This window comes from Sarcophilus harrisii, chromosome 6 (genome assembly GCF_902635505.1).
Source record: "Sarcophilus harrisii chromosome 6, mSarHar1.11, whole genome shotgun sequence".
NCBI classification, from domain to species: Eukaryota; Metazoa; Chordata; class Mammalia; order Dasyuromorphia; family Dasyuridae; genus Sarcophilus; species Sarcophilus harrisii.
In genome coordinates this window covers 97,417,773-97,443,237 of record NC_045431.1, presented here as the reverse complement: position 1 = coordinate 97,443,237, position 25,465 = coordinate 97,417,773, and the positions used below count along the sequence as shown (strand labels likewise).

Sequence of the window (25,465 nt, the reverse complement as noted above, 5' to 3'; positions counted from 1 at the left end):
AGAGAACAGGGAAAAGAGTTAAGGAAAAGCTTTGGAATTTGGGGTTAAATCCTTTTCCCGCATTCTGATCATGACAATCTTGTATATCTTGGGCTGGATTTCAGTATCTCACCTATAAATAATAAGAGGGTTGTATTAGATTATCTCTTAGGTCCTTCCCATATCTAGGGCAAAGATCCTAAGATTTGGTAGTTAATATAGGGATGGAATGGAGACAATTATATTTTACTTATATCCTTGCCTCTCTTTATAGGATTATGAATCTAGAACTAGATAAGTCCTGTACCCTCCTCACCTCATTTTAAAAGTGATGAATGTGAGTCCAAGGGAGGTTAAATTTCCTCAAGTCAAACAGATGATAATCTAGCTTAATTAGCAGACATCTACCTGAAGCTAAAATCCCCTCATCAATAGAGAGAACCTGACAATTATGATTGACAGTAGGTTCACAGATTACTGTTTGGAAAACGAAAAAAGCCCTACTTTATATTATGTGTGTGTAGGGGAGGGAAGGTGAATTGGAGAAAGGATCTTTTTAAAACATGTTAGTAAATGAATGAATAATGTATTTTGTTTAAATCTTTCTTTTAAAGGAAAATCCCCATATTTTCTCAAATCAATACAAAAGTTACAGACTTTTCAACAACATTTTGGAAACTCTTTAGAAGGCACTACTTCGAAAATTATTGTAACTCAATCCGTCCAGTCAAAGAAAGATTTTGTTGCAGCAAAGAAGAACAAAAAATCACAAGTATGAATTGTTACTTAATTTTACTTAATGCTTAACAGTGTAATACATTTCATGTGTTTCTCCCTTCCCTTTTATTCAATGTTAAGATGCTCTTTGTTTTTTGTTTCTTTTTTTCTGTCCACAATTTTCTTTCCTAGGTAGAACTACAATTTGCCTTTTAATGTTTTACTTCTTTGAAAGTGTAGCCTAGCATTCTAAGAAAAATTTAACATATTAGAAATTTGGAGATTGAGAAAGTAAGGGATTGGATTTTTTAAAAGTAATTTTAGCTAAATTTAAAGAAACTGTTGTTAATTTTTTTATGTTGTTTTTATCTAGAATTAGAGGAGTGAGGACTTCCTCCAGCAATTGAAGATTTTTGACTTTGACAACTTTGATAAGTTTTTTTTTTATTTAATAGCCTTTTATTTACAGGTTATATGTATGGGTAACTTTACAGCATTAACAATTGCCAAACCTCTTGTTCCAATTTTTCACCTCTTACCCCCCACCCCCTCCCCCAGATGGCAGGATGACCAGTAGATGTTAAATATATTAAAATATAAATTAGATACACAATAAGTATACATGACCAAACCGTTATTTTGCTGTACAAAAAGAATCAGACTCTGAAATATTGTACAATTAGCTTGTGAAGGAAATAAAATGCAGGTGGGCATAAATATAGGGATTGGGAATTCAATGTAATGGTTTTTAGTCATCTCCCAGAGTTCTTTCTGTGGGCGTAGCTGGTTCAGTTCATTACTGCTCCATTGGAAATGATTTGGTTGATCTCATTGCTGAGGATGGCCAGGTCCATCAGAACTGGTCATCATATAGTATTGTTGTTGAAGTACATAATGATCTGGTCTTGCTCATTTCACTCAGGATCAGTTCGTGTAAGTCTCTCCAGGCCTTTCTGAAATCATCCTGTTGGTCATTTCTTACTGAACAATAATATTCCATAATATTCATATACCACAATTTATTCAGCCATTCTCCAACTGATGGGCATCCACTCAGTTTCCAGTTTCTAGCCACTATAAAGAGGGCTGCCACAAACATTCGTGCACATACAGGTCCCTTTCCCTTCTTTAGTTATCTCTTTGGGATATAAGCCCAGTAGTAACACTGCTGGATCAAAGGGTATGCTCAGTTTGATAACTTTTTGAGCATAGTTCCAAACTACTCTCCAGAATGGTTGGATTCGTTCACAACTCCATCAACAATGCATCAATGTCCCAGTTTTCCCGCAACTTTGATAAATTTTAAAGAGTTGCTTGGCACTCTATCCAATGTTTTACCTGATTGCCCTTAGAATTCCTGGTTTCCTTCAAAAGTTAAAGCTCCACCTTGTATAAGAGGGCTTTTTAGCTTCTTCCACTTTTATTTATTGCAATTATTTTGTACATAATTTATATATTTTCTTCCCAATGGAATGCATGCTCATTGGGCAAAAATTATTTCACTTTTTTCTTTGTATCCTTGGTGACTAACACTATGTGTGGCACACTATATGTGTGGTAATAAACTTTTTATTTTTTAAATAGTATTTTATTTTTCCATTTAAAGATAGTTTTCAGCATTCATTTTTGTAGACTTTGTGTTCTAAATTTTTCTCCCATCCTCTCCACCTTCCCTCTCCCCAAGATAGCATATAATCTGATATGTTAAATGATTTTAAATGTATTTATCATGTTGTACAAAGAAATTCAGATTAAAAGGGAAAAAAAAAGTATGAGAAAGAAAAACAAACAAATAAAAAGGTGAAAATACTATATTTGATTCATATTTAGTCTCTATAGTTTTTTCTCTGTATACTATTGGCATTTTTCCATCCTAAATTTTTTGGAATTGCTTTGAATAACTGCATTGTGGAGAAGAACCAAGTCCATCACAATTGATCAACACATAATCTATTTTTAACTGCGTGCAATGTTCTCCTAGTTCTGCTCACTTTACTCAGCATCAGTTGATGTAGGTCTTTTCATACTTTTCTGAAATCAAAAAGATACAAAAAGAGCTACTACAAACATTTTTGCAATATGGATCCTTTTTATAATCTCTTTGGGATATAGAACCATTAGTCATATATATATATATATATATATATATATATATATATATAGCTATTATATAATAGCTATATAGAAATATATAGCTATTATATAATAGCTATATATATATATATATATATATATATATATATATATACATTAGTGAGATTGCTGAATCAAAGGATATATACAGTTTTATAGCTCTATGAACAGAGTTCGAAATTGCTCTCCAGTATGGTTGGATCATTTCACAATTCCACAGAAACATTATTAGTGTCCTAGTTTTCCCATATCCCCTCCACCATTTATCATTATCTTTTCCTGTCATCTTAACCAAGCTGAGAGGTGTGAAATGATAACCCAGAGTTGTCTTAATTTGCATTTCTTTTAAGAGTTATTTAGAGCATTTTTATATGACTGGAAATGACTTTAATTTTTTCATGTGAAAATTGTTTTCATATCTTTCACCATATAATAGACTTTTAACTCTTATTAATTAATTGAATGACTGGTTTATTTTTAGGAAAGTAAAGCTGACATCATTATCAAAGAAAACAACAATCGACTCCTTGCCAAAGAGGAGCAGAAAGAAAGTGAGCGATGGAAAACCCTCTCCTCTTCTATTGAAGGAGAAATGAAAGAGAATTTTCATTCTGGAATAACAAAGCTGGAAGATTTTCTGAAATCTTGTAAAAGCAATTCTGTGAAATTTAGTGTAGAAATGGTAGGGCTGAATGCCAGCTTAAATGCATGGAGAGAACATTGCCAAGGTGAAGGTATGTAATTTTATATTTTATAATCCTGCGCATTTGTAGTTTGTAAATACATATTAGGTCACAGCAAGTATTTGAACATAAATGAAAAGCATCACTGGGATTTTGGTTCTACTTGTACAGTACTGATTGTCATTGAATTACAAAATTTCAGTATTGGAAGGGACATTAAAGGTCAGTTAGACCAATCTACAGTTGTAAAATATTTCATTCTATATTATCAGTTCTCATATTTTTTGGATTTAGAATTCCTTTACACTATTAAATATTATTCAGGATCTCAAAAACTTTGCTTTATGGGTTCTATTTATATTTACTATATTAAAAATCAAAACTGATACATTTTAAAAATATTTATTAATTCATTAATACCAATAATCCTTTTACTTGTAGTCATAACTTTTTAAAAATGAAAATAACTGTTTCTAAAAATATTGAGAAGAGTGGCATTGTTTTAACTTTTTTTTTTTGCAAATATTAATGTTTAGCTTTTTGGAAATTAGTTGGATGTTTCTACATTCAGTCTATTTTGGTTGAAGAATTTTAAGAAAATCTCTCCTCGCACAGATATGCAGTTGGAAAAGGGCAGAGTATTGTTTAATAAGCAAACAATGTGATGGTATTGTAATGAATGTACTTTTGATCTGTTGATTTATCAAAGGGTTTTGGGAACCTCAGCAGGGTTCAAAGACCACACTTTAATCCACAACATACACACTAAATAGTTATCCATTTTTTTCTTGTGGATTTCCAAGGGAAATCTCTCTTCCTCATTCTAATTTTTGGATAGATGACTATAATAGACATTTCTCTTTGTCTTAGATAGTCTGTATTGTTCTCTTTGAATCTTCCACCTGTTTTTCAAAGTTCTGCCCTCCAGGACCCAAGCAGAAGCAGTCTAATCTCCTAGAATTGAATACAGTATTCCAGATGTGGATTCACTGAAACAGCAATATCTATATTCATAGCATCATAGTTGTGAAATGATCTAATCATTCTGGAGAGTAATTTGGAACTATGTACAAAGGGCAATCAAACTGTGTACACTTTTTGATCAAGTAATACTACCATTAGGTCTGTGAGACCAATGAGATCATAAAAAAGGAAAAATTATCTATGTGTAGAAAAATATTTATGGCAGCTATTTTTTGTGGTATCAAAGAATTGGAAATTATGGGGAAGCCTATCAATTGGGGAATGGCTGAATAACTTGTGGTATATGAATTTAATAGAATACTATTATGTTATAAGAAAGGACAAGTGGATGGATTTCAGAAATACCTGGAAAGACTTAACTGAACTAATGGAATGTGAAGTGAGTAGAACCAGGAGAATAGTGTATAAAGTAACAACAACACTGCAAGGATCAGCTATGATTACCTTAGCTCTTCTTATCAATATAATGATCCAAGATAATTCCAAAAGACTCAAAGAAAATGCTATCCAAATCTAGAGAAAGAGCAGATGCAGATCAAAGTATACTAGTTTCATTTTATTTTTTCATGCTTTTTCTCTTTTGTTCCATTTCTTCATTCACAAAATGTTACTAGTTAAAGATACAGATAAGTGAATGTAATAATAATCATATTGTTATTAATAATAAATAGTTTAAAATAGTAAAAATAAATAACACCAAAACAGTAAGCAGCTGGATTGAATTGAAGCCCAGGTGTCTGTTTTTCAAAGCTAACGTTTTTAACTGCACCACAAATAGTTAACAACTCTGGCTTTAATTTATTTATTTTTTGTTTTTTAGCCAAATATGTTTATTTTTTCATAATTATAACTTTTTATTGACAGAACCCATATCTGGGTAATTTTTTACAACATTATCCTTTGCACTCACTTCTGTTCCGACTTTTCCCCTTCCTCCCTTCACCCTCTCCCTTAGATGGTAAGCAGTCTTATACATTAAATATGTTGCACAGGAAGAATTGGATTCAGAAGGTAAAAATAACCCAGGAAGAAAAACAAAAATGCAAACAGTTTACATTCATTTCCCAGTGTTCTTTCTTTGGGTGTAGCTGCTTCTGTCCATCATTGATCAACTGAAACTAAGTTAGATCTCTTTGTTGAAGAAATCCACTTCCATCAGAATACATCCTCATGCAGTATCGTTGTTGAAGTGTATAATAATCTCCTGGTTCTGCTCATTTCACTTAGCATCAGTTCATGTAAGTCTCTCCAAGGCTCTCTGTATTCATCCTGCTGGTCATTTCTTACAGAACAATAATATTCCATAACATTCATATACCACAATTTACCCAACCATTCTCCAATTGATGGGCGTCCATTCATTTTCCAGCTTCTAGCCACTACAAACAGGGCTGCCACAAACATTTTGGCACATACACGTCCCTTTCCTTTCTTTAGTATCTCTTTGGGGTATAAGCCCAGTAGAAACACTGCTGGATCAAAGGGTATGCACAGTTTGATAACTTTTTGAGCATAGTTCCAAATTGCTCTCCAGAATGGTTGGATTCATTCACAACTCCACCAACAATTCATCAGTGTCCCAGTTTTTCCGCATCCCCTCCAACATTCATCATTATTTTTTCCTGTCATCTTAGTCAATCTGACAGGTGTGTAGTGGTATCTCAGAGTTGTCTTAATTTGCATTTCTCTGGTTAATAATGACTTGGAGCATCTTTTCATATGGCTAGAAATAATTTCAATTTCATCATTTGAGAATTGTCTGTTCATATCCTTTGACCATTTATCAATTGGAGAATGGCTTGATTTCTTATAAATTAGAGTCAATTCTCTATATATTTTGGAAATGAGGCTTTATCAGAACCTTTGACTGTAATAATGTTTTCCCAGTTGATTGCTTCCCTTCTAATCTTGTTTGTATTAGTTTTGTTTGTACAAAAACTTTTCAATTTGATATAATCAAAATTTTCTATTTTGTAGTCAATAATGATCTCTAGTTCTTCTTTGGTCATAGATTCCTTCCTTTTCCACAGTTCTGAGAGGTAAACTATCCTATGCTCTTCCAATTTATTTATAATCTCATTCTTTATACCTAGGTCATGAACCTATTTTGACCTTATCTTGGTGTTTGGTGTTAAGTGTGGGTCGATGCCTAGTTTCTGCCATACTAATTTCCAATCTCCCCAGCAATTTTTGTCAAATAGTGAGTTCTTATCCTAAAAACTGGGGTCTTTGTGTTTGTCAAACACTAGATTATTAAAGTTATTGGCTGTTTTGTCCTTTGAACTTAACCTATTCCATTGATCAACTAATCTATTTCTTAGCCAATACCAAATGGTTTTGGTAACCGCTGCTTTATAATATAATTTTAGATCTGGTACAGCTAGACCACCTTCATTTGATTTTTTTTTCATTAATTCCCTTGAAATTCTTGATCTTTTGTTTTTCCATATGAACTTTGTTGTTATTTTTTCTAGGTCATTAAAATAGTTTTTTGGGAGTCTGATTAGTATGGCGCTAAATAAATAGATTAGTTTAAGTAGTATTGTCATCTTTATTATATTTGTTCACCCAATCCAAGAGCATTTAATATTTTTCCAGTTGGTTAGATCAGACTTAATTTGTGTGGAAAGTGTTTTGTAGTTTTGCTCATAAAGTTTCTGATTTTCCCTTGGCAGATAGATTCCTAAATATTTTATATTATCAGTAGTTACTTTAAATGGAATTTCTCTTTGTAACTCTACCTGTTGGATTTAGTTAGTGATATATAAGAATGCTGATGACTTATGTGGGTTTATTTTGTATCCTGCAACTTTGCTAAAGGTGTGGATTATTTCTAATAATGTTTTAGTAGAATCTCTGGGGTTCTTTAAGTATACCATCATATCATCAGCAAAGAGTTATAATTTTGTTTCTTCATTGCCTACTCTGATTCCTTTAATCTCTTTCTCAACTCTTATTGCCAAAGCTGGCATTTCTAATACAATATTGAACAGTAACAGTGATAGTGGGCAACCTTGTTTCACTCCTGATCTTATTGGGAATGGTTGCAGTTTGTCCCCATTACATATAATGCTTACTGATGGTTTTAAATAGATGCTACTGATTATTTTAAGGAAAAGTCCATTTATTCCTATACTCTCGAGTGTTTTTAATAGGAATGGATGTTGGATTTTATCAAATGCTTTTTCTGCATCTATTGAGATGATCATATGGTTTTTGTTAATTTTGTTATTAATATGGCCAATTATATTGATAGTTTTCCTAATATTGAACCAGCCCTGCATTCCTGGTATAAATCTTACTTAATTATGGTGTATTATCCTGAGGATGATTTTCTGTAGTATTTTTGCTAATATCTTATTTAAGATTTTAGCATCAATATTCATTAGGGACATTGTTCTATAATTTTCTTCCTCTGTTTTCAACCTACCTTTGACTTTGCCTGAAGTATAATAGATTCTGCTCCACACTTTTACCTTTACTCTGTATGTATCTCCCTGTTTTAAATGTGTTTCCTGTAAACAACATATTGTAGGGTTCTAACTTTTGATCCAGTCTGCTAACCGCCTCTGCTTTATGGGAGAGTTCATCCCATTCACATTTACAGTTAAAATTACTATACTTGCCATCCTAATATCCCTAGATTATACTTTTCTTTTTCGTTACCCCCTTCCCTAGTATTAAACTTATGGGTCCCACTTGTGTCACGTAGCTCTCTCTCTTTGGGATCCCTTTCTCCTCCCTTTGAATCCTTTCCCCTTTCTTGTATCCTTCCCTTATTGCTCTTTTTCCTTTTCCCTTTTCCTCTCCCACTTTTTAATGAGTTGAGAGAAGATTGCTGTAAAACAAATATGTCAATTATTTCCTCTTTGAGACAACTCTGATGAGAGTAAGATTCATACAATGTTCCTCTCTCTCTCTAAGTCCCCTCAGATATGATATGTTTCCTTGCTTCATCATGGGATGTAGTTTCCCTCTTTTTATCTCCCTTTTTTATGTTATATCAGTAAAATGAAATTATACATGCAGTTTTTATGTATATCTACAACAGAAATGCAGTTCTCGAGAGTTCCTTTTACCTTTTTCTACTTCTCTTGATCCTATGGTTGGAAATCAAATTTTTTGTTTAAATCTGTTTTTTTTTTTTTTCCTTAGAAACAAATGGAATTCCTCTATTTCATTAAATATCCATCTTCTTCCATGGGAAAAAAATGCTCAGCTTAGCTGGGTAGTTTATTCTTGGCTATATTCCAAGTTCTTTTGCCTTTCTGAATATCAGATTCCAGGCTCTTTGATCCTTTAATGTTGAGGCAGCCAGATCTTGAGTGACCCTTATTGTGACACCTGGGTATTTGAATTGTTTTTTCTGGCTGCTTGTAATATTTTTTCTTTAGTCTGAAAATTCTGAAATTTGGCCACAATATTCCTTGGAGTTTTTATTTTAGGGTCTTTTTCAGAAGGTGTTTGATGAATTCTTTCAACACCTATTTTACCTTCCAGTTCTATTACTTCTGGGCAGTTCTCTTTGATAATTTCCTGTAAAATAGTATCTAGGCTCTTTTTTTCATCATAATTTTTGGGTAGTCCAATGATCCTCAGGTTATCTCTTCTAGATCTATTTTCCAGGTCTGTTGTTTTTCCAAGTAAATATTTGATATTTTTTCGCAATCTGTCATTTTTTGGTTTTGCTTGACCGATTCTTGATGTCTCAATGAATCAATCATTTCTATTTGTTCAGTTCTGATTTTTAGTGAATTATTTTCTTCATTAGCTTTTTTTTTTTTTTTTTTGTATATGTCCAATTGAGTTTTTAAATGAGTTGTTTTGCTCTATGGAATTTTTTTCCATTTCGCTAATTTTTTTTTCTTTTTTAGTGAGTTATTTTCTTTTTCCAATTCACAAATTCTGTTTCCCTGCATTTCTTGAGAGTTTTTTACCTTTTCCAATTCACATTTCAGGAAGTTGTTGCTCTCTTGCATAGCTTCTCTTTTCTTTCCCCATTTTTCTTCTAGTTCTCTTTTAAGGTTTTTAATAGTGTCTTCTAGGAGAGCCTTTTGTATTGGGGACCAATAATTATCTGGAGACTGTCTGCTATTAATCTCCTTGGGGTTGAAAAGCTGCTCTCTTTCTATATAGAAGCTATCCATCGTCCTTTTGATTTTTTTACTCATTTTTTAAAGCCTAGGGTCTGCCTTCAGGGCCAGAAGGTTACCAACTTCCTCTGCAGAGCAGTAATAGATGTATGGACCAGTAGCTGTCCTGCCAAACCAGCTACAAAGAGCAGAGAGGTACTAGAGTGCTCTGGGAAAGAGTTCCCCACCTGGAAGTAACTCAGGCCTGTAGGGCCAAGCTGGGAAAGTGCCCTGCAAAGAATTCTCTGTATGGGTTAACGACTGCCCTGGGGCTAGATGGTGAGCAGGGAAAATTTCACTACCTCAAGCCAAATACCACCCTGAGGCTGTGGGTATTAGTGGCTGAGCAGTGAATAGCCCTGCAGGAATGGGAAGTGTCTCTGCCCAGGGAAGCACAGTCTGCTGGGGAAGTTTTATTGCCCCAGGCTGAGCCCCACACTGTGCAGATTAGAGGCTGCTCTGGGCTGTGTCCCCCTGCCATGCAGATTTGTACCTCCCCTCCCCCCCCACTCAAAAGCCCTGAACTGCAGGATGTGGCTGCAGGGCTGTGTTACGGGTCTGCCTGAATCACTTCCGGGTTTGAGTGGTTAAAGCCAGATCTTGTTAGGTTCTGGCGTTTTTTAGAGTACCCTCTGTTTTAGGCTTGAATTTCTCTGCCAGTTGACTGCTTTGTAGTCAAGGCAGAGCAGTTAGCCTACAGTAGAGTCGTCCCTATAACTTCTCTAGCCACAGAGGTCACCCCCGCCCCTGGTCTGCTCAGGACTCTAGTCTCTCCCTGCTGCTGGTCAGTTCCTGGCCCCTCAGGTCAAATCTTTCCTGGTGATCTTCCAGATTATCTTCGGCTGGTAAATTGTGTGCTTCTAATCTTCATGAATTTTAGCAGACAAGCACTCTTTTGGAGGCTGAATTTAATAGTTGGTTGTGAAGGGGAGGAGTTTAGAAAATCACATGTGCCTTCACCGCCATCTTGGCTCTGCCCCCTCTGACTTTAATTTAAACAGAACAACTAGGAGAAAAACTGGACACACACACACGTAGATACATATGTTGCAATGGAAAAAAGAGTTGAACTTTATAGTGACTAGATAGACCTAAATTAGAACCATGATTCTTGCAATTATTATCTGTGTGACTGTGGGCAGCTTATTTGACCTCTTTATCCTTAAATTCCTCATCTGTAAACTGGGAGAGGAGAAAAGATGTGTTTGTGAGTGGACTAGTTCACCTATAATATAGTTCTTACTTAATGATCTTAATATTCTATGTCCAGTATTTAATTTCATTTTCCCCAAAACCACTGTGAAGTAGGAATTTAACTTTTAAATTCAGGATTTCCTTCAAAATTCATTCTGATTCCTATTCCTTTCCTTATCCAACAAAATGGTACTGAAATTTGTTGCTATTTCATCGGTCCAAGGTAGAGTACATTTTTCTCATGTATTATATGATCATGATTAGATTCACAGGAAATTGGTGCTTTCTAAATTTTCCTGGGCCCTCACTATTTTATGGCAATTTATTCATCTCTGATTGACTCCACAGTAGCTGTTTCAAATAATTTTTACTCCCTCTCAAACCATATTACCTGTTTCATCCCTGATTTGTCTCATCCCCAGCCTCTTAGAAGATGACCTCATCTCATATTTCTTTTTTCTTTCTTTCTTCTTTTAAATAATGTATTTAAAGTTTTGAATTCCAAATTCATCTTATATTTTAAATATGAAACTGGGATCATTGATTGTAGACTTCATAAAGTTATCATCCTTAATACATTGGAACCTCTCTGTCCTCCCACTTCTCTTCTCCTTCCTTCAGTCTCAGAGGATTAAGTAGTTCTTCTCATTGCCAAGAAAAAGCCTTATCCTTATATCATTGATCCTATCCCCTTCCATCTCTTTGAGGAGTGATTAACGTGTTCTTTATTACTTCACCTCTTCCTGATATTTAGGAAATTTGAGAATGATCTAAGGGCTAGTTGGAGAAAAATGGAGATGGACAGAAATATTTGCTTTTTGACATTGTGCAGGGATGTTTAGTAGTACCCATAAAAAAGACCCATTTGCCTAAATAGTTTTAATTAGTCTGCCTACTTCTAGGGTCTCTACATTTATGCTGCTTTAACACTGTCTATCAGACTAATCTTACAACTGCTTTTCAATATTATTTGCTGCTTCTCCCCAATAAAGTTGCTTCTTCCTAGCCAGATTTATCTTTTTCTTTTTTCCAGAACATGCGCTTATTTTTATTTCTTAGAATTTTACTCATGATCCCTAGAATACTTTTCTGATTCCCCTCTACTTAATAAAATCCTAATCTCAAAGGTTTAACATATTTTCTTTCTCCTCCCATTGCCCTCAATCATTTCTTTATAAGATCTATAATTGCTACAGGAAAAATTAACCTTTGAATTATCTAGCACTATTGTTTATATCCTGAATCTTTTCATTTATCAGAATGCAACCTCTTTGAGTTCAATGCTTTGTAAAGAGTAGGCCCTTAATAAATGTTCATTGGATTGGATTGATCTATAGCGTTCTGTGATTAATCCAGACTTATGATTTCATTAGTCTATTTTATTAAATTTGTCTACCACAGTTTAAGCCATTCTTAATCCATCGGTTCATAGGCAGAGTGGTAAAATAGAGTTTCTGGCTTAAGGAATAGCAAAAAGGCCAGTATATTTGGATTATAGATAGATGGAAAAGAGTACTGTATAAGAAAATGTATATGTAAGAATCACCAAGTTGTGAAGGTCTTTTAAAACCAGAGTATTTTATATTTGATCCTTTAGGAAAAGGAAGTCACTGGAATTTAAGGAGGTATGTGTTATGGTCAGATTTGTGCTTTAGAAATATCACTTTGGTAGCTAATTTGAGGATGGATTGGAGTGGGGAAATAAGGCAGGGATATTAGCCAGAAAACTGCTGCAATAGTTCAGTCATGAACTGATGAAGTCCTATACCAGAGTGGCAACTGTGTGAATTAAGAGAATAGGATATATACATACATACATGCATATGCACACACATATATCATAAATGCAGAAATGTCAAGAGTTGGCTGTAAATTGAATATGGGTAGTGAGAGGAGGTGAGTGAATATAAGTAGAGAGTTGAGGAACACACCTTAGATGACACATTGTGAGCCTAAGTGATAAGTAGGATTGCTCTTCCACAATATTTTTTCCATCTTCTCATCTTTTCATTCTCAAAACTCCCCCTCCCCTTTAATCCATCCTATACATGGCTGTCACATTGATCTTTCTAAATTCCATTTCTTATCATATGATCTCATTTTCTTAAAACCTTTAATAAGGACTTCTTTGCTACAGATTAAAGTAAGCTAATCCTGATATTCAGGATTGCCCATGATTTGGTCCCAAGTATATCTTTTCAAGTACATACCCTACTAGTAGGCAACTTGGATATTTTAACTTCTTTCAAATATTTGGTCAGATGTTTCATACCTTTATATACTCCATTCTTTTCACCTGGAATGCTGTCTCACTGCTACTTCCAGCAGGAGATCCATCAATCAATCATCAAGTAATTATTAAATACCTAATATTTACCTGGCAGTGTAGATACAAACACAGTGAATGAATGAAACGATCCCTATCGGTGAGGAGTTTCCATTTTAACAGTCTAATCGCTGCAGTTTTCAAAGTTTAGATCAGATGAAGTTTTTCTTCCTGAATCCTTCCTTCATTCCTTCCCCACCCAACTCTCCAACCTTTTCTCTAGTGATGATTTTCTCCTCTATTCCCAGAAGACTTTGTCCCATTCTAATAGTACTTTCATATTTACCATGCTTTGTAATTATTTCTGTATGGGCCTAATTTTAACTATTAATAGCATGTTTCATGACAATAAGATTTTTTAAAAAATCTCACAAAGCCCAACAGTATTTTGTACAAAATAGGGTCTCAGTTATACAGATCGTGAAGAATGGATTATGGAAAACATATTTCCTAGATTGAGAGTTTGCTATTTCTGAAGATTTAAAAATATTTTAAATTATTATTATTTTTATTTTAACCTAGGGAGAGTAAGAAAAGATTTCAGTATTGCTATTCACATGATGAAAAGAATCCATTCCATAATGGATAAATACCAGGAATTTTTGCAGGAGTCAGATAAAAAGAATATATCCAGATGTCTTAAATACTTAGGATTTGACAATTTGGCCAGAACTTTGGATCCTACACAGGTAAGGTTTGAATAATGTATATTTTTCCCTTCAGTAATTACATTTTTTCCTACACTTTTAAAGACTCATATAATTAGTGGAATAAATAGAACTTCTGGTAGAAATATTTTGACAAAATATTTTGCTTTGGTTCCATTCTACAAATGCATTATTATCAACTCAACTACCTGAACTAACATCAATATAAAATTGATTATTTTAAGTTAGTTCTATCATGTGAAAAAGAAAAAGCATGGCTTTGATTCTAATGAAATGTTTAGAGTTTAGAGTGTCATAGTTACATAATCTTATATAAACTCTTCTGTTTCCAAGCAGTGCGTTGGCAGTCAGTATGGGGATTATATTTCTCATCATTGTAATTACTTTCCTCATTCCAAATTAATAATGGAGATGGCAAATTACCTCCCAAACAATTATATACCATTTGAGAGTCTGATGAAATTGTGTTTTGCATACAATAGGAACCTATTTATTGAATGCATCAATATACATTATCATGCAATTTAAATAGTAAATTAATCAATTTTACAGGTTATGCAAAAAGATAAAAATAGCAAAAAGGTTCATTATGCTCTCGATATGGGACCAGCTCGCTTTCAGTTACAACACATGGGACATTACTTGTTCCGGGATGAGAGAAAAGATCCAGATCCAAGAGTTAAAGATTTTATTCCAGACACATGGCAGGTAATGATATTGAGCTTATTTTCTTAAACTTCATTTTCATGTGAACTTCAACAGAACTTTTCATTATCATGTATACATATGGATAATTTACCACAATATTATGAAATCATTATATATTGTATGAGAGCATTTCTTTTTGTATAAATATGTTTTGGTACAATTTAAAAAATGGGGTATTTCTGTTCTTCTTAAGAACATAGATTTAGATCTGAGAAAGACTTCAAAGGAATTGAATTGAATTTTTAAAAAATTATTAAATGCTTACTGGGAGCTAGGTCCTAAGTCAGGTATTAGGGATGCAAAGGCAAAAAAGAAATATCCTCTTACTTCAAGATTTTTATGTTCTGTGGAGGAAAATAATCAGAATGATCATAAATAAGTATACAAAGTAAATACTAAAGAAATACCCCTTCCCTCCAGTCATAAAAGCCTTACTTCCAATTCAGGATTCAGTGAATCCTATGAAGTGCTTTGCAGTGTAGGCATGGGTTTGAAGAAATCCAGTGACATTACACTGATTTACATGATATTATTTGCCTAGCATTTTGATGTCAGATTTCATTATTTTTCACATGCACATTACTCTCAAATATGCAGCGAGAGCTTCTTGATGTGGTGGACAATAATGAGTCAGCTGTGATTGTTGCACCCACGTCATCGGGGAAAACATATGCCTCCTACTACTGCATGGAGAAAGTTCTGAGGGAGAGTGATGATGGAGTGATTGTATATGTGGCCCCTACAAAGGTAGAGCTTAAGCATATGTAATTTTGTTGACTTGTGTCCTCTCCTTTCTAAAGCAATGTATAGCTGTAACGGATGGACTTAATTTTATTTAATTCTCCTCTTCCTCTTTAGAGACTGAGATAGTTTGATGTAATAGATTGAGCGCTTGAACTTTGAGACAGGATGATGTGGGTTTAAACCCTGTCTCAGTAACTAAGTGTCTGGCCTTATCTAATAAATCACAGTTAAACTATCTGCTATATTATTAGAGGAACTTTCCACATTGCTTAAATCACAGTTCTCTCACATATTTGTGTATTTAGTTGTTCAGTTGTTTCAATGATGTCTAACTCCTATGACCATATTTGGGATTTTCTTGACAGAGATACAAAAACAATTTGCCATTTCCTTCTTCATCTCATTTTACAGATGAGGAGTTTGAGGCAAACAGGGTTAAGTGACTTGCCCTGGGTAACATGGCCAGTAAGTATCTGAGGCTGCATTTGAACTCAGGAAAATTACTTTTCCTGATATCAGGCATGGTGCCCACTGTACCATATGTTTTAGAGGATACAATAATAGAATCACAATCATAGAACTTAAAGGGACCTAAGAAATCATCTAATTCAACTCCCTTATATTACAGGGGAGAAAATAGAGACCTGGAGAGATAAAAATGACTGGTCAAAGTCATTAGTTAGTGGTCATTAGTTGGTACTAGTTAATGGCAAAGCTGGATGGGACCCATTCCCTGACTCCTGGTCCATTAAGGGTTTTTTCTTTTCTTTTTTGCCCTCATGTTTCTTTTTTAAATGACTTTTTACAGTTGGCAAGCACCTTGAATTTTTCCCCACTCTTGAAAAAGAAAAAGAAAAATTTTTAACCAATAGATATAATCAAACAAAACATATTCTCATGTTAACCATGTCAGAAAATGTATGTTATTTTTTCAGCATGAGTTCAGCATTTTTCTGTCAAAGGTGGGCAGCATGTTTCAGCATGGCTGCCCTAGAATCATATTTATTACATAGATCCAAATTCATAAATGTTTCAAAATCATTTGTCTTTACAATTTAGTTATTAGTATATAAATTGTTCTCTTAGTTCTTTTCACTTCACTCTTCATCAGTCCACACAAATCTTCCCAAGTTTCTCTAGGTCCATCACTTTCTTTATTTTTCACTGTGCAGTAAGATTCTATTACATTCATTTCTTCAATGACTAACCATGATTCCATAGTACCCATGAGAAAGCATGTTATCTATCCTCTAAGAGGACAGATTGTTCACTCAAGATATAGAATAAGGCATACATTTTGGAAGCAGAAATTGTGGGCATTTGTTTTCCTTGCCTATGTATTTCTGTTGTAGGAGGTTTGTTTTTCTTACTTAGTGAAGATCAAAGAGGTAGCAAGGGGAAAAAATAGAATTTTGCTCATAGAATACAATTCAAATAAAGAAAAATAAGAGAGGAGACAAATTTTCCTTCTGCATCAATTGATAGATATGAAATATATTTGCATGTTTTTATGTCTGTGCCTTTATATATACACATATATGCATATCTATCTATACATATACATACACACACATTCCCCCCCCCCCATATGCAATACATATATGCCATTTCTTATGCTGGCTTTTACTCGTCTTAGCATAGTCTATGATCTAGCAAGCAGACTTTGAAAGCAGCTAGTTGGTGCAAAGAACAGAGTATTGTAACTTTTAAAATTATCTTTTAGATTTTTAACTTAAAGGTAGCATGGAATAGTGGATAGAGAGGCTTAGTCTTGAGTTCAAGTCTCATCTTTGTTATAGACTGATTTTATGACCCTGTTCTAGTATTTTAATTTTTTAATGACTGAGATGATTCTTTAAGGCTAAAAGTGAAAAGTAATTGGTGATCTCATTTATTAGGAGTTTCCTTATCAGGGAGTTTTTGATACAAGTGAAATCCCAGGTATGATGTTGCCCAAATAAAAATCTAATCATTGTTATTCTGTTGTGATTTTGCTAATGTACTTCTTTTATGCATCAACCAGGCCCTTGTCAACCAAGTGTCAACTACTGTTCAGAGTCGTTTCACTAAACGCCTGCCAGAAGGTCAAGTTCTATGTGGTGTTTTCACAAGGGATTACCGCCACTATGCATTAAACTGTCAGGTACTCAGTGCTAGATTGTTTATGATCAAATTGCTACAGAAAAATTCTTAGTCCTTCTTTGACTTTATAAAGGAATAATTTGATTTTATTAATGAAATATAAAGTTAATGAAATGATTAAATTTCACTCAAACTTACTAAGTTAGGAACAGTGCTCATGGCTCTACTACTCCCACCTTTGGTAAAGCAGCCAAAGGAATCTGTCATCACATTGACAGTAAATACTTGAGCAAGTCTTCTAATATCCAATTTAAGCTTGTTTTCTCTGTATCTGTATTTATGAACATACTCATGACAATAGTTAATCTCATAAGGATTTTTTAGCAGTATGTACTTGATTTGAATTTGTATTTGGTGTTGGATGAATTTCAGGATAGGACATGTTTCTTGCCAGAACTGTTCACAATGCAACAAATCCAAACAAGAAGAGAGAATTCCTTAGTCAAATGTTACTTTTTTCCTATCTTTTTGTTATTTTTTTTCTTTCATTTGTTGAAGGAATTTAAGCAAAAATGTACCCATGATGAATTACAATTTCTATGATACTATTCCTAAAAAATGCTAATTATAGATTCAATTGATCAATTTAGACATTTTGCAAATTTTAGATCAGCATTTAAGTGTGTTATTTATTATTTTATCAGTAGGTTTCAAAAGAGTAAATCATACACATGCTTTTGTAGGTACTTGTAACAGTGCCAGCCTGTTTGGAAATCCTGTTACTTTCCCCTAATCGTCAAGAATGGGTGGAAAAGATTAGATATGTTATATTTGATGAGGTAAGTGATTTGCCACTTTTCAGGGGGTGGGTAATTACTTCAAATATTCTTTTGCTAATGAAGTAAGTTAATTCTCCTTGATGGGGCTCAGAATGGAACTGCTTTCGATCCTATCCTATGCTAGGGAATTATAATTTAGCTCCATTCTCCCATTCAGATTCTAGTAGTGTACCCTACAAAGTTATATGAGTGAGAAATTCTTCCATCAGTTTCTTGGAATAGAATCTTCCTATTATATCTTAAGCCCTTGGAGAGCTTCCTTGGACTTAAATCTATAGATTGGAGAAGGCTTTTTCTTATTGATAATGATGATGATTATTTAAACAGCAATTTCTTCCAATTTATTTATTTATTTTTGCCAGACTTATGATTTTGAACTAGGGGTCTTCTGGAAGGGAATTTCCCCTACTAATGCCAATCAGTATAAAATGTATAATCTTAGATATATAAAATGTGTATGTTGTGTTTGTGTCCATGTATATCACTGGATTTCTTTGTGTATATTTTAAAATCACATTTTATTTTTTCTTATTACACATAAAAACAATTTTTAACATTTAAAAAAATGTTGAGTAACAAATTCTCTTCATACCTCCTTCCTTTTACTCCTTTATGAGATGGTAAGCAATTTAATGTACATTATATATGTGTAATCATGCAAAGCATATTTTCATATTATTCATGTTGTGAAATAAAATGTGGAACCAAAAAATCCCATAAAAAATAAACTGGAAAAAATTTGTATTCAGAATTCATTGCTTCTTTCTTTGGAAATGGGTAGCATTTTTCATCTTTAGTCCTTCATTATTTTCTTTGATCATTGTATTACTAAGCTAAGTCATTCATAGCTGATCATCATACAATATTACTATTACTCTATAAAATGTTTTTGTGGTTCTGCTCACTTCACTTTGCATCAGTTTATGTAAATATTTCCAGTTTTTTTCAGAAATTATCCTGCTTGACATTTCTTATAGTACAATAGTATTCCATTACAATCATAGGCAACTTGTTCAGTCTTTGCCCAATTGATTGGCATTCCCTAAATTTCTAATTCTTTGTTACCACATAAAAGTTACTATAAATATTTTTGTACAAATAGATCCTTTCCCCTTTTCTGCAAAACTAGTAGTGGTATTAATGGATTAAAGGATATGCAGAGTTTGCTTGCCCTTTGGGCGTAGGCCCAAATTGCTTTCAGAATGGTTGGAACGGTTCTTTAGTGTCCCAATTTCCCCATGTTCAATCCAACATTTAGTGTAATATTCTATGATAACTGTTTTTTTAAATTGATATTTCTCCAATCAATTGTGATTTAGGGCATTTTTTCATAAGATTTTAGATAGCTTTAATTTCTTCATTGGAAAACTGCCTGTTCATATGCTTTGACCATTTATCAATTAGGGAATGAGTTGTATTCTTATAAATCTGACTCAGTTCTCTATATATTTGAGAAATGAGACTTGTCAGAGACATTAGTTGTAAACCCCCCTCCAGCTTTCTGTTCTCCTTTTAATGTATTATTTTTTGTGATTTTGTGTGTGCATGCCTCTGTGACTGCATATTTCTTACTGTTTCTCGATGTATAGGTCTGTGAATTGTCTGTATATCTTTGTATATATGTATGTTTGTATGTCTCTGTGTATATCTGCATATGTGTTTATGTGTGTGTTGCCCATGTAAGTTAGGTGTGTCTACATAGGTCCATCTAGATATGACTGGCAGGGAGCATAGATAGTTATCTATAAAGTCTCCGCCTACATTTCTAAAGTAGAGAGATTGACTCCTGCTAGAAAGGGAGTGGGAAATTGAGGCCAGAGGCTAGTCACTTCTCTCTCCTCAGAGAAAAATTAGGCTAGAATATTATCTGCCACTTTAAATATTGTTGGTCTAGGAAAGCAATTTCTAGCTGTACTTCCTCAATAGGGAAGGAGTCCCCCAAGTTAGGTATTCAAAAGCTTTCCACTAAAAAGCCCATTACACAAAGATCACAAAATTCAAATAGGGCATAAATCATTCATCCAAGTCAAGAATAAAGAGAAATCCGATAAATTACATAAATGAAGTTATACTAAAGAATATACAGATAGAATAAGTCCTCACTAGGAGTGAAATATCTCAGATCAACCAATAGAGAATCCCAGATATCACTCAAAGGGATCTTCCTTGAAGTCTCTATTGTGGTAAGCTGATGAAGAAGGTATTATTGAATTGCCCATTCTTCTGCATGTCAACTTTCCCCCAGCGTCTTTCTTTTTCTTCTGGGACTTTTCTTGGAAGAGAATCAGGAAGTGTGCCTTCCTTTTATAATCTTAAAGCCCAAAGTCCAATATTTCTCTCCTCTCCTAAGTTTTGTACAACTCCACCCCCTTCATAATGGCAACAAGTATTGAGTAATTAATTTTTAAGGAGATCGATTGAGCAGAATCTCATTTAAATGGTTTTTGAGCCCTGGTTATAGAGAATTGGTTGAGATATAAAAAGTTAGGTGATTTACCCAGAGTCAAATAGCTAGTATGGATTAGAGACTTTCAATACAAGTTTTCCTGACTCTAAAGCCATCTGACCCCTTCCCCACAGAAGCCCTGACAGTTTCATAATGATTATAAAATCATTATGATTTCATAAGTCACATGATTTTTATATAAAATACAAAATGAATTATTTTCCACAAGGGATTTATAGCCCAAATATCAAGAAAGATTTATAAAACCACACTGATTCTGATTTTTTCCCACTGTGCTGGTAAGAACAGGATACATATATGATACGATAGTTCTGTTTTTTCCTGAAATAGTCTGACTATCCTACCTATGGCTCACCTTGATAAAGAAATAATTGGAATTTAACCAATCAGATTATTGTTGAAAAATGTTTGTCCTAATAATATGAAACTGTGCTAGATAGTTTGACTTCACAAATTATGTGATATTTAATTTCTCCCATAGTTGTCTATACATTGTTTCCTATTATTTTAAAAGCATGATTATACTTGCTTATAGACATTTTTTGGAAGAAAAAGGTTATATTTTCCTGAAATATTAGAGAAAAGCACTAGACTGGAAACTTTGGGGACAGAGACCTTGTCTTATCTTTGTGTCTCCTTCAATGCTTAATATAATGCTTTGCATGTAATGTATTCTTAGCACATATTTGTCAATTAAATCAAGTTACATTTAAATAAACTACATGGTATTTGACAGGTCTAATTCAAAAGGAAATTTGACATATTATCAGATTATTTTAAATAATTCCTTTTCATTTTTTAAATCAAGTAATGAGAGTTCCTCATGGAACTTACTTTTTCACATTTTATCAGTATTACTTTGATTAGCATAATTTAGCCTTCAAAAGACTCTCCACTCTTTCCTATGTCTTCATAGTTATAACCACTCCCCAAACTCCTTTATTTCTGCTCTCATATTTCATTTTCACTTTCAGTTTTCATATATTATCCACATATTAATTCTTTGATTCAAATATTTTTCACATCCACAGGTTCATTGTCTTGGGGGACAAATTGGAGCAGAAATTTGGGAACATCTGCTGGTTATGATTAGATGTCCTTTTTTGGCTCTTTCAGCAACTATCAACAATCCTGAGCATCTCACTGAGTAGGCATCATACTTTCTCTGGATCAGAAGATCATTCTTCTTCCAAGAACAATTGTTTTTGTTTTGAATAATTGTAATTTTTCCAATCTATATGAGTTATCTAGTTTCCATTGGGTATTTCTATTGATTTCTAGCAAAATGGGACCATTTCCATTTCAGGGAATATGGTCCTCTTATACATTTCTTGAGAATATGCTCCCTAACAAATTTATACAATCACAGAACTTCAGAGCTGTCATCTAGTTCAAACCATTTTACTTAACCCAAGTGAAAAAATAAAGAAAAACAAAATCTTTATAAACAAAGTATATATTCAAGGAAAAAAAATTACAACATTGACCACATGTCATCTATATCTAAATCTACATTTATATCTATATTTACTCATGGCTATATCTAGTTTACTTTCTACTTCCTTCTCTATTAACCTTTATATCTATCTATATTTATATCTAGATCATCTATATTGATAAAAATCTCAATTTTCATTTATTCTATCTAGACTCTAGGTGTAGTTATATTTGGAGAGCTATCTCTCCATCCATAACTTAATCTGTACTCTCAGGCCATCACATTTCATCTTTGTGAGAAGGTGGGTGCCATAATTCAATATGAGTACTCTGGGTGCCATAATTCAAGATGAGTACTCTGGTACTATGGTTAGTCATTATATTGATCAAAGGTTTTATAAATCCTTCATAGTTGTTTATTTTTACATTATTATTACTATGTAATTTTTTTCCCTGACTCTACTTATTCCATTCACAAGAGTTTTTAAGTTTTCCCAGTTTTTTTTTAATTGAACCCTTCCATAATTTATTATAGCACAATTCTATTTTGTCATATTAAATAGGCTTACTCTATAGAAAACAGAAAAAAATGATTGTCTTTAGGACAACAAAAGTGATCTGTCAAAAATAAAAGACATGGAAAGTAACACTATTTTCCCTACATTATTATTATTAGTTTAAATGTTTAATATCATCATTGTGTACAAATTCCTGTGTAGAAATTCCTTCAACCTCTTTACATTGGCAATTCATCCATGACTTAGAGTTTTGGAGAATGATTTGGAGAATCAAGAAGTTTTATGATTTGCCAGTGTGTGTTTGAAGCAGGACTTTTTTTTTTTTAAATCAAAAGCATTTTATTTAAAAAAAAAAAAAACATAAACAATTAAAGACCATTCACAAGTTTTTCAAAAATGCAAGCATTTATATGAATATGATCCAAAGATTTATTAAAATTATACATTCCTCTAAGTATATTAGGTCTGATTAATATAAAAATAGTTCATAATTTTATTCCAAAAAATTTGGGTTCAAAATTTTGAGCCCAACTCTTCTTGACTTCCGGGCAAACCTTTTATTCCTTTTCAGTGTCACATATCTGAATAACTGAGAATAATAATAATAATAATAACCATTTATATATTGCTTTAAGATTTACAAATTCCTTAATAAATTTTATTTCATTTTTTCCCTCTCATTTATTTCCCTGGGAGATAGGTGCTATTTTTATCCCTATTTTACAGATCAGGAAACTGAAGCAGACCGAAGTTACTTGGTTTGTCCAAGGTCACACAGAGAATAACTGCCCAAAGTTGGATCTGAATTCACCTTTTTTCAGACTCCCCAACCAATGCTCTCGTATGCTACCTTTGCACTTGTCACAGAATAAAATTCTAGAGCTTTTGATGATGATGATGATGATGACAACTATGACTAGTACTACCACCACCACCTCCTCTTTTTCTCCATTTTTCTCTTCCCCTTCCTACTTCTTCCTCTTCCTCCTTTCTTCCTCCTCTCTCTTTCTCCTCCATTTCTTCATTCTCTTTCTCTTCTTCCTCCTCCTCTTTCTCTTTCTTCTTCTTCTGTTTAAATAATTAATAAATAATAAAGTTAAATAATCTCACTTCCAAAAAACAATTTAACCCATGGTTTTGTGTTCTGGTTTCTGATCCAACAATATGTCCATTTCCTTTTTATTCAGGTGGCTACAATCTGTAAAAAGATACTGGCAGGAAGCAGAAAAGAGCATAGATGATTTTCATCCTACTCTGGATGCTCGATGTGTCAGAGCCTCCCAAAGATACTTAAAAGCAAAGAAATCCTACAAAGTCAGACTCGGTATTTTCAATCTTGAGTTTTTAGTGCATTCTTTTAAAGTCATCTGCTCATTTTCTATCCAATGGGTCCTTCCTATTTTAAAACTTCATTCTTTTTTCCTTATAGTGCTTTATGAAGAGAGATATAATGATTTAGAGAAATATGTGTGTTCCCTACAAGATGGTGATATCGCCTTTGACCATTATCATCCATGTGCTACGCTAACAACAGATCATGTAAGTTGAATGAATTATTATTGAGAAACAATATAGAGTAGTGGATTTGAGGTCTGAATTTGGCATCAAAAAAAAAAATCCCTGGTTTTACATTCCATCTCATCCACTTACTAGCTGTGCAAACTAGGGTACATCTGTAAAATGTGGTTAATAATATCTATAGCACTTCCCTAATAAGGTGGCCGTGAGGCTCATATGATAGAATATAAGTTTAGATGAATTAATATAATAAGTGCTACTTACTCCTAGTGTGACTATAAATACATATGCTTATCTCTATGATCTTACTTTTCTCAAATAAGTGTTCTCATTTAATGGAATGAGGAGGTTAGAATAGAAGACTAAGGGTTTTTTAAGCTCAAATCTATGATACTATATAAAGCTCTTATCAAAAACCTTAAAATGTCATTGTTATAATTATTGAATATCATAAATATTGTATTTAAAATAAGCCTCAGCAAAAGGTTAAATTTTTCAAAGAGTGATGTCCCTGTGAATAATATAAGAACAGTTGCAATTAGATTGATAGACCTTCAGGTCCAAAATTGTTTTCCTCCTACTTAGTCAAATTATCCCTTGGTGTAATTACTTACTTCCTTTCTACTAATATTTATTTTCCATCTGCTACTCCTTACTTCAGCCCCTCCTTCCATCTATTCTCCAGCTTTTCAGGATAGTCCTGAGTTCATATGCAAAATCTACTAATTGCTAAAACACAGAGAGAGCAAAGATAGGATTAGCTTGCTTTCTGCTTCTCACTAGGATGAAAAATAACACAATCTTATAATGGAAAATGAAGAAAGGCTATTTGTGAAAATGTCCAATGGCTCATGATATGAAAGTGTTGAAGATTCTAACCCACAATGATCAATGACTTATAAAATATTCATGAAATGATTCTATTCTGACAATCATGTGAAAATATTTCTTTATTGGATTTACCATATGCATAAGATTGGTATAAGGTATTAGGAAAAATAAATGAATAAAGTCTTTCCCCAGCCTTTCTGTCCCATGAGTCTATGAATCAAAAGTCAATGCATACTTCCATGTAGTGAAGGTGTACGTACATTCTTCTTAAGTCTTCCTTGCTCCAGGCCTAATACTCTACTGCCAGCACAGATAGATAACTACAGTGATTCAATGGGTATTTATGAAAATAGTATCTGTCCAGTTAAAATTTTAAGTCATGCAAAAGGAAATGGAAATATACATTATAGATGTGAATTTGCTACAACTTGTTTTAAATGAAGAATGTTGAAGCAGGAGCAGAGTCAAATTTGCCAGGGTAATGTAAAAGAGGCTGGGCTGAATA

General features: G+C 33.3%; 1 protein-coding gene across 2 annotated transcripts in view; it reads left to right on the top strand.

Moving 5' to 3' along the window:
* Window positions 1-25,465, top strand: part of LOC100917791 (probable ATP-dependent RNA helicase DDX60) — a 119,734-nt gene that overhangs the window by 41,693 nt on the left and 52,576 nt on the right. For both annotated transcript variants that reach the window (XM_023505872.2, XM_012552124.3), the window contains exons 13-22: window positions 594-751; window positions 3,311-3,563; window positions 13,671-13,837; window positions 14,369-14,524; window positions 15,122-15,271; window positions 17,292-17,411; window positions 18,094-18,189; window positions 21,688-21,803; window positions 23,799-23,935; window positions 24,041-24,150. In XM_023505872.2, the coding sequence (XP_023361640.1) occupies window positions 594-751; window positions 3,311-3,563; window positions 13,671-13,837; window positions 14,369-14,524; window positions 15,122-15,271; window positions 17,292-17,411; window positions 18,094-18,189; window positions 21,688-21,803; window positions 23,799-23,935; window positions 24,041-24,150 (1,463 nt within the window). The remainder of the gene's footprint in view (window positions 1-593; window positions 752-3,310; window positions 3,564-13,670; window positions 13,838-14,368; window positions 14,525-15,121; window positions 15,272-17,291; window positions 17,412-18,093; window positions 18,190-21,687; window positions 21,804-23,798; window positions 23,936-24,040; window positions 24,151-25,465) is intronic.